Source organism: Zingiber officinale, chromosome 3A (assembly GCF_018446385.1).
Source record: "Zingiber officinale cultivar Zhangliang chromosome 3A, Zo_v1.1, whole genome shotgun sequence".
In the NCBI taxonomy this organism is placed as follows: Eukaryota; Viridiplantae; Streptophyta; class Magnoliopsida; order Zingiberales; family Zingiberaceae; genus Zingiber; species Zingiber officinale.
Window position 1 is genome coordinate 117,054,722 of NC_055990.1, and position 17,844 is coordinate 117,072,565.

The 17,844-nt window shown below is 33.7% G+C and overlaps 1 protein-coding gene across 1 annotated transcript in view; it reads right to left on the reverse strand.

Annotated features, from left to right (window-relative positions):
* Positions 1-17,844, reverse strand: part of LOC122052335 (ubiquitin carboxyl-terminal hydrolase 3-like) — a 49,408-nt gene that overhangs the window by 18,460 nt on the left and 13,104 nt on the right. Inside the window, exons 5-7 of the mRNA XM_042613810.1 lie at positions 14,206-14,264; positions 14,044-14,118; positions 10,117-10,165 (exon numbers count right to left, since the gene is read on the reverse strand). Of these exons, the coding sequence (XP_042469744.1) occupies positions 10,117-10,165; positions 14,044-14,118; positions 14,206-14,264 (183 nt within the window). The remainder of the gene's footprint in view (positions 1-10,116; positions 10,166-14,043; positions 14,119-14,205; positions 14,265-17,844) is intronic.

The window sequence follows — 17,844 nt, forward strand, 5'->3', positions numbered from 1 at the left end:
TCCTGTTGGTCTTTTCCATTGTTCTTGCAACATTTCTATCAAGTTTTTCTGCACCTACACGTACACATGATGTTAGGTCACACAGTGACAAGGATTGCGGTGCCGTTTCGTGCCGGGCGGCACGGACAGTTTTTACCGTTCCGTCGCCCGGCCGAAACCTGCACACGACACACAGCAATTTCAGCGCGTGTATCGCGCGAGCGTGGGTTGTGCTTTCGGCGCGTGATACGCGCGTTGATGCGCGCCAGCACAAGCGACACTCGTCGCGACAGAAGGAATCGAATCGATTCCTTCTGTCGCGCGATCGATTACAGAAGGAATCGATTCCTTCTATCGCGCGATTCCTTCTGTAATCGATCGCGCGACAGAAGGAATTGATACGATTCCTTCTGTCGTGCGAAAAAACCCTATAAAACGTACCGATTAGCAGCAGCAGCAAGGCGGTGAGGCGAGGCGAGGGGCGGCGCGACGAGGCGAGGCGCGGCGCGACGAGGGGCGGCGCGACGAGGCGAGGCGCGGCGCGACGAGGCGAGGCACGGCGCGACGAGGCGAGGCGCGGCAAGGCGAGGCGCGACGAGGCGAGGCGCGACGAGGCAAGGCGAGGCGCGGCGAGGCGAGGCGCAGCGCGGCAAGGCGAGCACCAGGAAGGCGAGCAGCGGCAGAGGTACGATTCCCTATTCCCTATTCGTCCCGTCTCATATGCATCGCTGGCGGCGCCGAAGGCGTCGCCGGACCCCTCTGGTGGCCCCGGAGGAGTCTGGCGACGCCTTCGACGCCGCCGGACCCTGCGATCCGCCGCTGCCGAGCGGCGTGATCGCTCCCAACGACGAGATGGCTGTGCCCGTGCGTGCCCGTGTAGTGTGCATGTGTTTTGAAAAATAAATTGTAATTTAGATTTATAACAATTCCTAAGGTAGGCGTGATATTCCAAACAAGATTTTATAATTCCTAATTAAATTTTCTCAATAAAAATTAAAATATATAAAAAAATATATTTAAAAATCAAAATTTAATTAATATTCTGAAAAATTAATTTTTAATGTTTTAAATTGTATTTAAAAATTTTAAAAAATATATATAAGAAATCTGTTTACAATTTTAAAAAAAATATAAAAATTCAGATATATATTATAATATTTTTTTATTTAAAATTTAATTTAATTTTCTTAAAAAATAATAAAAATTCAGATTTATATTCTAATATTCTAAAAAAATAAAAATTCTAAAAAAAACTAAAAAATTAATTTTTATTATGATATTTTTATTATTTTATATTTTTAAATAATAATAATTAATTAATTAATTTATATAATTATTATATATAAAATAACATCTTTATGCTAATTTATATATTTATTATAGATAATATTTTTTATCTTAGAATTAATTTAAAATTTGGATCCATGAATATTAACTTTTGTACTTTTGTAATATGTTTAGAAATATTACAAGTCTTTTATTTTAAAAATCTTGATAAAGATATGTTGTCATGTTTATGATTCCTAATAAAACACTATTAATCTTGTGCAATTTTGATCGATCTAAATTGAGAAAGATGAATTAATATTTTTAGGAGATTGTTTCAAATTTCAGAAGTTGATGTTTTCATGTTTATAGTTTATATACTTAATTTGTAAATTTACAATGATAAATACATTTTTGACATTATAAAATGATGATCATTACCTAGAAATGTATATTATCCTTACTTTTTGTATAATGCATAGGTAATGGCATCAAAACAACAATCTCATAATCCAGCTTGGAGACACGCACGTCGATTAGAAAATCGATTTCATTGGCAATGTTTGCATTGCGATATGATTGGACGCGGCGGCGGGGTCACACGCCTAAAACAACATCTTGCTGGTGGATATCCGGATGTTTCTAATTGTCCAAAAGTTTCTCAAGAAGTTCGTCGTGCAATGAAAGAGGAACTTGATGGCAAAAAGACATTAAAGTATAAACAACAACGAGAACGTGAACTTATTGATAGTCGAAGTTCTAAAGAACCAATCTATGATGAAATGGAAGGTCGTGGTGAAGTTCCAAATGACGAAAACTTTTTAGCAGCTCTCAATGCCTCTCGAACTCAATATGACTATGAACAAAATATGCGACATAGAAGTGGCTCAACTACTGCATCAACATTAGGAAGGAGTGCAAGTGTTCGTATTCCTTCAACACAAGGTGGTATTGGTCGTTTTTTTCCTTCTATGGGAGGAAGACGTGCAGTCGATATTGCTGATATTGATCTACTAGCATTCCCAGACCAAGCTAGCAAACAGACTAGGATTGATGATGCATATTCAAAAGAGAAGAAGAAATCAATCGGTAAAAGTATTGCTAAATTTTTCCATTTTAATCATATTTCCCCTAATGCAGCAAACAACACATACTACCGTAGCATGGTGTCCAACATTCAAAAATCTGGTCATGGTATTCAACCTCCGACTGCATATGAAATTGCCGGTCCATATTTAAATGAACAAGTGGAGGAGATCAAGACTTGGATCCTATCATGCAAAAAACAATGGAGCTTATATGGGGTAACGTTGATGTGTGATGGCTGGACAGGACCTACACGGATGAGCATCATCAACTTTCTACTATACTGCAATAGAAAGGTGATATTTCATAAATCTATTGATACAACTACAGAGTATCATGATGCACCCTACATATTTCGTTTGATGGATAGTGTAGTTCACGAGATAGGTGCAAAACATATAGTACAGGTGATTACAGATAATGGTGCCAACTTTAAAAGGGCTGGAGAGATATTGGAGCAGGGTATCAAACATTATTTTGGACACCATGCACAACACACTGTATCGATCTAATGATGGCAGATATCGGTAAGCTCGATATAGTGAAGAAGGTAGTGAAAAAAAGTCAATCTTTAACAAAATTCATCTATAATCATCATTGGGTTCATGGATTAATGAGGAAATTTATTGATGGGGGGATTCTGCGACCAGGAGCGACTAGATTTGTCACTCACTTTCTACTGTTAAAATCGTTGAATCAGAAATAAGTCGGATTAAAGGTCATGTTCTCTTCTGAGGATTGGGAAGCCTCTCGATATTCTAACACGACTGAAGGTAAGGAGGTGCAAAAAATTATTATGTCTGTCAGATTTTGGGACTATATCGCAGATATTCTTATAGCAGTAGAACCATTGTACGTTATTCTACGTAAAGTTGATATGGACAAGAAGCCACAAATGGGCAACGTTTACCACCTAATTCATGAAGCAAAAGAGGAAATTAAGAGACGTCTACAATCACCGACCAAGTATCAACATTACATTGATATAATCACTACAAGATGGGATGATCAAATGGGAAAACCTATTCATTTGGCCGGTACGTATTTTTTAATGATAACGAATTTTTAATATTGTTATTAATAATTATATATGTTTAATTATTATAGGCTATTATCTCAATCCGGCATATCAATATCGTTATAATCTTGGCACAAATGATGATTTATTAGTGGCCCTCAGACATGTAATATCAAGACTGCATACAAACACAAAATCAATTGCTGAGACTATTAATGAAAGTCGATTATTTCAAGAGGCATATGGTTCTTTTAGCGATCCTATTGCAGTTTCATGTAGATATAAAATGGATGCAGGTAAATATAGTAAAAATTATTACTAATTATTGTCAACAAATATAAATAATTATTTTAATTTTGTTCTTATTTATCTTACAGCTGGGTGGTGGTTTACAATATGGAGGATCGACTCCAAATTTAAAAAAGATTGCAGTACGAATTCTCTCACAGACAACGTCTTCAAGCAGTTGTGAAAGAAATTGGTCAACTTTCTCCCTCATTCATACAAAAGTACGAAATCGTCTTTCTTATCGTCACTTGGAGAAGATGATTTACGTTCATTATAATATACGTCTTCAACTAAGAGCAATAACAGAAGAGCATGAAGAACAGGAGTCTGGTGATGTAGACCCATTTGATATTGGATTTGTCCAAACTGAGAATAATCCAATGATGGATTGGTGGAGCGCTGTTGAGGCTGAGAATCCATTACTTGATGAAGCAGGAGACCCACCACGACCATCTCAATTTCTTACTCAACAGATTGAAAAAATACAAGCTAGAGGAGATATCTGCGAGGAAGAAGATGATGAAGCTTTTGATAAGAATTTCGATTTTCTGGATCTCGGTCTAGGCATTCTCAAACATCACAAACCCAACCAAAGTCCATAGATAAAGGCAAAGGCAAAGCTCCTGCAATTTTTACTAAAAAGAAAGAAAAAGGCAAACCTCCTGCTTTTATGGGAAAGGGTGAATTTAGAATTAAAGAAAATCCACTCGATGCAATTGATGAGCAAGAACATGATGACAGTGATGAAACATCATCACCTTCTGACACTGTAGTCCGACGAGAAGTTCGAAATGAGGATAGTGATGTTGATAGCAGTGCGAGTACTCATGGAAGTGATGACAGTGGTGATGCATCTAGTGGTAAAAATTATGTCCCCCCTACTCTAGCACCAGAGCCATGGACATGTGAGATAGATTACACACATGTAACTCAAGATGATGATCATGGAGCTAGAGGTAGTACTATTCAATGTCAACGTCGATATAAGGGTGACAAACAAAAGAAAGCTCATAATTATCAAGATATGCGGGAGAGTTTAGCTGAGATTGATTCTAGTCAAAGTTCATCATACTCGCAACCTTCTTATTATAACTCTGATGCATCATATGGTGATCCGTCATACCAGAGCTCGGGGGCGTATGCTTATCCTTATCCTTATCCTGTGCCTGTACCTATACCCGTTCCGATTTCAGTGGTGCCAGTTCAAATCCAACATCCAGTGATGAATCGAGACACGCTGATGAACATGTGGAGAAATCAATATCAATATTGCATGTCATGGGATGCTTATTTAATCTGGTCATTGGAGAACTATGGAATTGACCTAAGCAGAATGTCACAAGAACCAATGCTTCCATCTGATTCACGTCACTCCTTTTGGTATTAATAAGGTAACATATTATGATGTATCAATTTTAATTCAAGTTATTCATAGATCAACTTTTTTTAAAGAAAACTATATTTAATTATTTTTTCTAACCATATTAAGTTGTTCAATAATTGAGAATTTATAAAATTAATATACAACTTATTTTTAAATTATACACAATAAACATATTTATCTAATAATTACTTTATATGAATAAAAAAATACCGAAACAGTATCGGCACGGAACGATACGATACCGAAATCGTATCGTTCCGGTCCGGGACCGAAACCTCGGCACAGGTCGAGATTTTAAACCTTGCACAGTGACTAATGTTACATCACACAATAATTAACTTTAAAGCATTTGTCATACATTAAAAGATTACTTAGTGTCTCCTTACACCAACAATAGTAATAGAAACAATATAAATGAACCAAGACTATCCCCTTCAAGGCTATCGAGAACACTTCTAAAATGCAAGTTAAAAGCTTGTCATTAATCCAAATTCTTGTATTTCGTTTATAGTTGTAGTTTACAATACTTGAAAATAATTTGCACATCAATACTAAAATGTCGATTTTGAATACTTATATACAAACGTAGGAACTCTTTCTTCTCCAATCAACTCAATATCCATCCAATCAACTCAATCTTCATCACTTGACTCAAAATCATATTAGCCGACTCAACTCAATAATTACTAACCTTCTCCACCAACAATTGTGTCTTCAATCAACTCGCATTATTCATCAATCCACTCAAATATTTAGTTTTTGACTCCAACCTCATCAATCGACTCACATTGTTCATTAGTCAACTCAAATTTTTAGTTTTTAAATCCAACTATCAATCGACTCATCTGGATAGTCCTTTAACCTTTTCTTGTTACGACTATCTTTAATTGACTAATTAGCATTCAGTCAATTCACTTGAATAACCTTGTGAACTTTTTGCATCTTATGGTCCTTTTGTTGTATCTCAATCAACTCAAATCATATTGCCACGTATGCCATTTAGTAAAGAACAAGTCTCGAGTCGACTCACAAGCATTCTAGTCGACTCAACTCAACCAAACATAACTTGAGTCAATTAAGTTGTCAACTTTAGTCTACTCAAGCCCAAACAAAACATTTGTGTTCACAAGCAATGACTATCGAGTCGACTTGACTATTTAGTTGATTGAGAAACTTTTAGTCACACGAATCGACTTGACTTCAAGCTTATTCTTTGACTTTGTGCCAAACCACATGTTCTTTGGTCAGTTATATGCCTAAGTAGAAAATTTGCAGCCAAAAAGGTCAAAATGACATTCACTTGTACTCTTATTTCACATTCCTTGATGTTGATGATATTCCTCCCTCGAATGCTTCTCGACAAGCCTTTAATCTTTAGGAGTATTCTAGCTTTCCATGTTAGCCCTGCCTTCAAGTTTTACTCAATCGATCAGGTCCTTAAGTCATTGAATCAACATGTCACAAACATATCTTCCTCAACACTTATCGATTAATAGCTATTTGCTCCACAAACAATCTACTGAGAGTTCACTCCTTTAAAATTTCATTGTTTGCCGATGCCAAGGACTTCTTAGATTTCTACCAACACCTATTAAACTTCTTCCACATTTGCCAAACACCCCATGGATTTTTTCTCTGCTAAGTCTCCAGTTACCTTGACTCATTTAGACTTCATCTGCCAAGCATCTAATCACTCTAACCAACTTGAACTCTTTTAAGTATCCAGCCAACTTGATGTAATTTCTAAAGTTCTTGCGCAACACGCTTGACACTCATTACTAAGTTTAACTTGAACCTTTTATCAACAACTTCAAAATCATATATGCCAACAATCTCCCTCTTAACTTAAGTCTCTAAGACACGATTGTACCAACAAGTATATCATGATTAGTAGGAAGCAGGGTATGAAATGTCGTTTCGTGCCGCCCGGCACAGACGGTTTTTACCGTTCCGCCAAGCGGCCGAAACCGGCACGGGAGGCGTCCCGGTCTCGGCGACGCCGGAGGAGACACGGGACAGCTCTGGCAGCGTCCTGCGACGCCTTCGGCGCCGAAGGCGTCGTGCGCAACACCTTCAGCGGTGCCGAAGGCCTCCGGCAGGGTCGCCGGACGCTTCCAGCGACCCTTCCAACGCCGCAGGACGCCCCCGCGAGATCGCCCACGATGATCGCAGGATCGGCAGCGATGATCGCGAGATCGCCCGCGATGATCGCGGGTGATCTCACGTACGCAGGTTTTTTTTCTTTTTTAATAATTATTTATTTTATTTAATTAATTTAAACAATTCCTAAAGAGGATGTGTGATATTTCAAAGAGACTTTTATAAACCCTAATTAAATTATCCTAATAAAATATATAAAAAATATATTTAAATTTAAATAAATTTTATTAATTAATATTCTGAAAAAAAAATAATGTTTTAAATTTTATTTAAAAATTTTAAAAAATATATAATAATTCTTATTTATATTCTAATATATTTTTTATTATTTTAAATTTCATTTAAATTTTTTAAAAAATTCTAAAAAATTTTTTAAAAAAAATCTAATAAATTATATTTATATTCTGATATTTTTTATTTTTTAAATTTTTTTACTTGATATTTTTTTACTATTTAAAATATATATTATTTAATTAATAATTAATTAAATGAATAAATAGTTAATTTATATAGTTATTAATATAACGTAATATCTCCTATTAATTTATATTATTATTATTATTATTATTATTATTATTATAGATACTTTCATTTTATTTTGAATTATTGATATATCAATTCTATTTAAATAAAATTATTTTTAATTATTTTTTCTAACAATATTAAATTATTCAATAATTGAGAACTTATAATAAATCAATATACAACTTATTTTTATATACACAATAAACATATTTATCTTATAATTACTATAGATAAATAAAAAAATACCGAAACTGTATCGGCACGACACGATACGATACAAAAACCGTACTGTTCCGGTCTTAAGACCGAAACCTTGGCACGGGTCGAAATTTTAAACCTTGGTAGGAAGTGACCTTAAAAATTAAAAGGGATTCCAGAATGTTCTAGGAAAATGTCTTTTATATTGTGACCATGATCATTTACACATTGTATGTTCATTGCCATGTTAAGTGTAAAGATAGAGTAGAGCTATAGGTCCTGTTGTGTATAAGCTTATCTAGATCAAAGAGTTAATGATCGAGATAACTTTCCTAGTAAAGCAATAAAGTTACATAGTGATACTCAAGTTGTCATGTGGATTGCTTCCTTCTTGTCCATGATAAGATCATGAAATATATTAAGAATGAATCTCACTTCACCCAGAAAAAGGTGTGGTCCAAGAAGATCTTCACAGCTTTTGTAAATCAAATGATCAACTATCTAGATTTGTTCACAAGTCGATGTGGCATTCTAGAATCACCCTTTGCCTTCCAAGCCCTTTGCATCTTCGGATTTTTTTTTTCACTTTTCTTTCCTCTTCTTCCAAATGAGAAAAGGATCAATGGTTTCTTCTGTTGCCCTTAAGAAGTAAATGTTGGCTTTCCCTTCTATATAAAACTAAACCACCTAACTTGTTTCCTCTAATGTTGTTGAACGTATAATCGTCTTCCCTTTTTCTTCCCTTTCCTTTCCCTCCAATAGCCACCAGCATCACATTGCAATCTTCACTGATCCTTCTCTAGGATCTAAAGGTCATCTTTTGAGAGGTCCTTCAATTGAGTATATCTATAATAACAAGATTTTAGGATATTTTTGACTAATTCAAGGGGAAGCATTGAGCAATAAGTTATAAGGCTCAATTATAAATATAGCACCATGAGGAGTGTAAATGAATAACAACAATAATGGTAATCTATATTAAGTTACAGAGGCCTACCTCTGATTAATAATTTTTTCAAAATTCTACACTCACATTTGGCTTCCACTAAACTAGAATGGGAAAGTCAGTATAACAAGTTACAACACTAGTTATTTTATGACAAAAATTAAATTATTACTATAGATTTAGTGGTCATTATTTCTCATTGTATGCTAAAAATTAAATTAATAAATTTACTCTTCTAAGAAAACAAAGGGTGAAAAGTTTTATATACTTCTTCCCTTAAAGGACTTTCTTTCACAAAAATATTTTTCTTTCTAATTTTCTTTCACTCCTAAAAAGCGTCAACGGACTGAATAAACCCAAGACAAGAAAAGCTCAAATACTTTCAAGCATGTATAGTGGACAAATAAAAAAGCTCAAGCCAAGATGAATATATAATACTCAAACTTATTTATTTAAAAGCTTACCAACTTTGTACTAAGTTCAACTATAGACATAATTTCATGTGTTAGTTAAACCTTGATATAATGGCCCAATACATGAAACTTATATAATTTACTCAGTTTAACAAATCATAAACAATAGAACCTTAAATTCATAAAACATATAAACAAACACTACACATGACAAGTTTCATGAGTTTTGCACATGAACATTAGCAAGCCATGTTCAGTACTATTAATTTTCTTCGTTTATTTTGTCAAGCTTAAAAAAATGTTCAAGCTTGTTTGTGTTAGTTTTTTGGTGTTGAACCATGTTGAACGAGCTCTTAGGATGCCTAGTGTTGAACTTGTCTGAGAACACAGTTCATATGTACCCTCCAGCCCCTCCTGCATTAGCCTCTTCCCATCTCAATAATGTAATCTTATCTTTGCCTACTCACCATGTACCACTACTACCATTATCTCCTGTCTCTTTTCAGCCTTTTCACACTTTTCCCCTTCCACCTGCGCTTCTTTATCTTCCTTTCACTCTTCTAGCTACTTCAAGTGGTTAACATATCTATGCGTAGGCAGACAACTGGTGGAAGGATAACTGTTAGCACCATGAGATTAGTATTTGTATGGACATGGGTTTAACAATCTGGGGTTAAACTGTCTAACTAACCAGTGAGCACTGAAAGAAGATTAAATTTGATAAAAACAGTTTGCCCTTTCGAGTATAATTTAATGATCCTGAGTGATATTAATCCAATAAACTAGCATATACAGTCATATCAACAGACAACAGCTATCTATCAAGAAAAAGTAAGAATTTCATTGCCCCTACCGTCAATGCATGTGAAGCAAATATAGTGTTCGTCTACCTCTGAAGCAGCCTGGTTAAACAATTGTAAATACATTTTAGAACTACATAGAAGGAAAAGCCAGTATTAACTGGCTGTAAATCAGAAAGGAGACAATTCAAATACAAATACTAGCTGCTTATTCAAGATCCTCCAAATTTGCATTACAGGGTGCATTTACTACATAATATAATAGAAATGCGATGCACATTTCATATTTTAGATACAATGTAGGAGCATACAAATTATATTTCATATTGTAGCTACATGCACTATGTAGGATGACCAACAACAACAACAACCAAGCTGGTCAGCTATATGGATCCTTTTACGCCATTGAGTTTTATCCCCTACGATATCATTATTTATATTTAAATAAATTTTATCTTATTTTATTATTGCTAACCAAGTTTTTTTTTTTGTCTTCCCTGTCTCATTTGATGTGCACATTTATTAAAGTTTCACATTGTTTAACTGGAGCGTCTAGAGTCGTCTACATATATGTTCATAGTATCTTAAATGTCTCTAATATTTTCATTTCTCTTGTCCATCATTATATGTCTACACGTCCACCTTAATATCCTCATCTTTATAACTTTCATCTTCTGCTAATGTGCTCAAGTCATAACACAATATTCGGTTCTATATAACATAGCAAGTCTAACCGTCATTTTGTAAAAAATTTATTTTAGTCTTAAAGATACTTTATGATCAAGCTCTCCTCCATTTCAATCATTCTGGCTGTATTCTATATAAGATATCTCTCAATCCCTCCATCGTTTTGCAAAAAAGATCCTAGATACTTAAAGTAACTCGTCATCTCTTATCTTAACAATTATCACATTATGTCTAACATTACTAAACTTAAATTTCATATATTCTATCTTTACTTTAAGTCTAAAATCTTTCACTTCTAGCATTTCCCGCCAAGATTTGAGTTTAGCATTTACTCATTCACGTGTCTCATCTACCAAAACAATATTGTCTACAAATAATAAATACCATGGTACTAGTGAGTTATCCTTGATATAACCTTATTCTCATGGGAAATACTTCAGTTAATCCGCCTTAAGTTTTCACTAATCTCATTGCATCCTCATACATATCCTTAATTAGTTTAATACATGCTATGTTAGCACTTCTCTTTTCTAAAATTGTCTATATAATTTCCTTTTGAGACTCTATCATAAGCTGACGAATATTATATGTAAGTCTTGCTTTTGTTCCAATACTTTTCAATTAATTGCCGAGAAGATGAATAACTTCTATTGTCGACCTTTCAGGCATAAATCCAGATTGATTTTCGGTTGGTCTCCTTCCATAGTATTTTTTCTATTACTCTTTCCAAAAGTTTCATAGTATGATTTATTAGTTTAATACTCCTATAGTTTGTACACTTTTGTACGTCTCATTTATTCTTATATAAGGGAACCAGAGTACTTACCCTATCAAGATTTTTTGATTTTCAATATCAAATTGAATAACTTTGTAAGTCATTCAATACCTTGTTTTCCTAGGTACTTCCATACCTCTATCAGAATATCATCTAGTCCAACTACTTTTCCATTTTTCATCCCATTTAAAGCTTGTTCTACTTCTAAAGTTTGAATTCTACGATAAAAATTTAAATTTTCTATACTCATTTGACCTACTTAAATTACACCTAAACCTTCATTAAAAAATTGATGAAAATATCTCTTTCATCGCTCTTTTATTTCATCATCATTTAATAGTATCCTATTGTATTAATTTTTAATGCATCTTATTTGGATAAGATCTCTTGTCTTCCTCTCTCTCATCTTAGTTATACTTAAATATCTCTTTCCCCTTCTTTTGTATCCAATTTTTAACATAAGCATTCATAGGTTTCATTTTCTTGGTCTCTTTCTTGGCTTTAGTTTTCTCGTTCTTACAAGTGCATAATCACTTATAAGTTGTTTATTTTTGCTTGCACTTTCTCCAGTATTTTCTCATTCCACCACCAAGATTCTTTATATAATGATGCAAGTCCCGTTGAATCATCAAGTACACTCTTGGCTACATTTTCAACTTTAATGTCATCTTATCTCATATCGTATTTAAGTCACTATATATTTCTCCTAATACTTGCTCTCCTATCCTCTCATTAAATATGTTTTGTTTACCATCCTTTAACTTCCACTATTTAATTTTAGGAGTTGTGCACATTTGTCCATGGTTTAAAGTGTCATGCTGAAACGGTCGAAACGGGCGAAACGTCTCGTTCTGCTTGGTGAACAGCACCGGCACGACCTCGGCACCAGACCCACAACAGGTGCGACGTGTTGCGCGACCCCGTGGTCACAGTGGAGGGGTCGCTCGATCCTACAACAGTAGCGGAGGGGTCGCATAACCCTTCCGTTGCCGTCGTTGAGGCATCGTGCGACCCTGCGGTCACTACAAAGGGGTCGCACGGCCAACGTGGTCGCGCAGAAGGAGTCACGCAATCCCCGCAACTATAGCTGATCGCGCAACCCCGCGACAGCGCCGAAGTCGTGCGGGCTCGCGAGTGGTGTCGGATTTCATATTTTTTTAAATTAAACTTAGGTTAATTATTTTAATCAACTCTTAGCTATGATAGAGATAATCTAAAGAGACTTTATTAAACCCTAATAAAATTATCTAATTAGTTTTATATTTCATTTATTTTAATTTTAAAATTATAATAAATTATTTATTTATTTATTTATCTATTTTCATATCTTTTCATTTTTAAAAGATTATTTTTTATCTTGTTTATTTTTTAAATATTTATGTTAAATATTTTAATTTTTAATTAATATATTTTATATTTAAAAAATATCGAAACTATATCGGTACGGCACGATATGGTACCGAAACCATATCGTTTCGATCCAGGACCGAAACCTCGGCACGGGTCGAAATTTTAAACCTTGCATTTGTCGTCTATTGATATTATACTTGAGACGCATATCCAATACTACTCAACTTATGTTGGATAGTTATCTCCAGAAATAACCTTACAATTTTTATAAATCTTTCTATTATTTTTCCTAATCATAAGAAAGTCAATTTGTAAATTATTATTCCCACTTTTGAACGTGATTAAATATTCTTCTCTTTTCTTGAAAAACATATTTGCTAGTATAAAATCATATGCTATCACAAAATCCAATATAATTTTCGCGTTTTCATTTTTTATTCCAAACTCATAACCCCCATGTACCCTATCATACTCCTCATGTTTTAATCTAACATGCTCATTTAGATCGTCTCCTATTAAAATCATTTCAGTTAGTGATCACCATTGTCTATTCTCATAAAAAATACATATAAATACAAATCCATGTTGCACACTGAGTTGGACGCAGTAGAATTATAGAACCTAGGATTATACCATCTCTTCACTACACCAAGTTACAGTTTTTGTTATGATTGTACAAAAATAGTTTCACAAAGAATAAACATTATACCATAAAAGTGGAATGCTGGGCAATTTAAGTGATGAATTTTCCAGATTTAATACAAATTCCAAGTAATTACCTACAATTGTATTCATTGCATAGACAAACTGTCAGAATTGATCTCCATATTTGAATATAGATATAAGCCAACTTAAAATAATGATTATATACTATTACTACAAAGATCTGAGTGGAAAATTATGATTGTACCAAATTTCCAACTAAAGATCCGTGACATCAAAGGTTATGAAACACACAACTATCAAGAGTCTTCCTTGATGGTAAAAACATTACAAGTCATAAACGACTTAATCTGTTTGTACTGTATAACTGAGGCATAAAATCCTTCAGCCTTATTAGATATTTATGATTCAGTCTAACTAAACATTTACAAAAACTAGCATTAGGAGTCTATTACAGTGTCTGGGTAGCTTTAGAACCCAACATAAAAATCGTAAGTGAACTAACCTCAGTGTCCCCAGCAGTGGCAGCAATTGAATGTGCATCCTCCATTTCTTTGTCCTTTTCAAGAACAGAAGCACGCTGACAAGCAGAAGCAGACTACAAAGGTTGCACAACAAAGAATATATTTGGAAAATTCAGTAGAAAATATCAAAGATTTATTCCAACCTCAAATGGATTTAAGTTGGCTGTTGTTTTGAAAAACCTATCCAAAAATGATTCCTCAACTACATAAGAAAAATCCAACAGTAGAATTAGACAATTTGAGTTGAAAGGCAATAACGACAAGGATAATCCAACAAAAAAATGTTGAAAAGCTAAGAAACAGTGGCTTAATGCACACAGCTTGAGAACGTGATATCCAGTCAATTAATATATAAAAGTTAAACTATAAGAAAATAGACTATTGCCATTTCTGGGACCTAATATATCAAATTGTAAAGGAGAAACAAAATGATGGGATCAGGCATTGCAGTCATAACAAAAGTATGCATCTTCACATTTGCTGAAACTGAACCATGATTTAGTTATTTAACTGAATGGAGGTTAAAGCATGAGCTGATCATCTTTCAACTAGACCAGATTTTTCTTGGTAAACATATTCTTACAACTGGACTTGAGGGCATGGGCTATCTATACTATTTTAATAAATTAGTCCTGTGAAAAAATACTCACTAAGGTCAAACAACCATATGGGATTATTTAGTTTTAATTATAACTCATAAATTCTTTTAAGTGAGTTGAGTTGGAGTATAGCTTCCTTGCAACAACTTGGAATGGTTCTGCACATCTTGCAAACATCTTCTACCGGTGAAGGAGCTTCTTCAAGCTCGGCAGCTCAGCGATGACTCACTATAACTCCACAAAGATCACAACAACTCAAAACTGCTCGGCAACGAATGCACAATTTGCAATACAACTATGTGAGGCTTTTCCTCAGCTCACAAATTGCTCCATGAGGAATACATGAGGTCACGAGTGTTTCCTTTAACTTGCAAATTCAAAATGGATGAAATCTCAATCAGCTTCTGTCGAGCGAGGAAGCCACCAAATAGCTCCTCTACATATGTAGCCAAATCTTCTTTTATTTTCTCTCTCGTTTTCATCTCCTTCCTCCAACCCTAATTCATCATTGACACCATGTGTCGCCATTGTAGCATGATAATAATATCGCATTGCTCATATAGAATTTATTTTCAAGATGATTGTTCATCTTGATGGTTTGGTTGGTAATATTACTATAATTAAAAAATTTTGACGTTTACCTCAATACTCTAATAAATAAAATTTCATTAAGGTTTTTATCATAGTTAGTACATAAAGTCAAATTATTCACGAGGCTATTTAAGTATAATGTTAGTTGAAGGTGCCAATTGATTAAAAACACAAGTTATTTAGTGAAATTAAATCTATCACATTGAAGTAAATTCATAGGTAGAGAAAATTGGACCTTATTAGATTAACCACAGGATTATTGGATAAACTATTGGATTAATGGCCTTAGTCCAATAAATTTAGTCTAGAACATATGAACAAAGAAAATCGAACAGCTAGTTACCCAACCCCTTCCCTTCCTGTGGCCATAGAACAAGAGATGAGAACTCAATAGTTAGAGACCAAGCAACAAGGAGAAAGAGTCGTAGTGATCCCCTCTCTTACATCATTTAGCTGCAATTATACCTGACAACTTAGTCCTCCTATTTGTTGCAGCCACTGGTTATAAGAAAACTCAACCACTAAAGGCTAAGCCCTTATTCAACCAATCCCATTGACCAAGTCATTTCCCCTTATTCTATTTTCTTTCCTCTCCAATATCTTGTGTCCAATCCCATGCAACATTGGCCCTATAAGACTCAACTATAGAGATTTCATTGCCTCCCCAATCTAATTCCCCTCGTTAATCTCCCTACATCCACCCACTCATCTTACAACCCCTCCTCTCTTGCATGAGCTGCTAAGGGAATAATCTAACAACCATCATTAACCGAACCAATATGAGACCTAATCCAATGACCACACAATAACTATCCTTCTTATTAGTCAAGGATAGGGCATGGTAATCTTCTACAAGAGTAGTACCCCCACATCTCCACATTCTTATACCTTCTTTACCTAGTCTCAAATTTCTTCATTGAAGTATTGTCGAAAAATTTTAAAAATTTAGATATCAACAGCAACAAATCAGTGGGCTTTGGGTTGCAATTGGTAGAAAAATCAATAAACTAAAATAATATATAAAAAACAAAAATTTAATTAACTCAGTGATTAAAAATATGCATAAATTAGCATAATTGTAGTTAGATTAATTTAAAAATTCAATTTAATTTAATCATATTAATATATGATCTAAATTTTGATTAACTAAATTAATTTAATTATTTAAAATCCAATTTAATGTAATTCAAATATAAAATTTGATTTAATCAATTTTAAAATCTGATTTAAATAAATTTGAATTATTTGAATTCAGATTAAATCAATCTCAATTTTATTATTTATAAATAATTTTATTAGATTTAAATTTTGATTTAAAGTCACTTAATTGTAAATAAATTAATTAAGTTGAAATCTAATTTAATTTAATGAGTATTATTTCAAAATTTTATTTAATTTGATTAAATTACTTATCTTATTATTAACAATTTAATTATCATTTTAATTATTAATGTTATTAAAAATTCTAAAAATAAATTATAATTTACCTATACTTGATGCCACGAACGAACATCTTCATCTTCATGCCTTGACAAATAGGACTTTTTGAACTCACCACATAACGTAAAGTTACTTGCTACACACCAGAAATTACAAACGGGAATGACATTAACATATAATTCGTGATCCCTCCAACTTTTTGCTTCCCTCAAACAAGGTATGATGTCTTTCCTTAACACTCCAACCAAAGTTGAGAGAAAAATAACAAAGAATAAACTCGGCACAATCTAACCAAACCCTAATTTTTTTGTCAAATACACACATGATCTTCCAACATCATAAAAGTGATAACACAAAATTTTAAAAAAAAAAAAACTTTTCAATGTTAGATACTAAATTTTAGCCTATTTAAATTTTTTACATTTTATTTTTTAAAAAAAAAAATAGATGACTAATTAAGCTAAGTCGAAAGATTAAGCAAATAAAACTTCTTCTATTAACTTAAACTTATAACTTAGAGAAATTATTCAAACAAATTTCAATTTCAAATTATATTATAGCCTAAGTTTCATTAGTAGTTTACTATAGAAAGAGAGAGAGAATTTGGAAGATATCTTAAGTTTCATTAGTAGTTTACTATAGAAAGAGAGAGAATTTGGAAGATATCTTAGGTGTAGAAATCCATAGGATATTGTAATATCTTGATATTACTATTTTCATCTTGCTTCATAAGAGTTAATTAGAGGAAGCATAGAGACTATGAATCAATCAGTAGATTCAATTCTTTAAAAACATTATTAAGAAACAAAGGAATAGAGTTTAAAACATCAAAGCAAAGGATCCATTTTGTAATTTTTTTTTCCTACAAAACAAATATAATATTTTTATTATTTCAATTGTATAACTTTCCAATTTACAATATTGGAGTCGAGTGGAAGTTGATTTAGGATTAAGTGAAGTCCATCAAGCAGACATGATGATTAAAATCGAGTTCAAACCCAGCTTGATTCTTCTTCCTTGTCTCACCACACACTCCTCTCTTCTCCTTGATTCCTCTCATTCATCGCTCGCTCACAACGTCCATCGCCACACCCTTGCCCTTTCTTCCCTCCAAGGTACTCCTCTCCTCTCTTCTCTCCTTCGGTCTCTCCT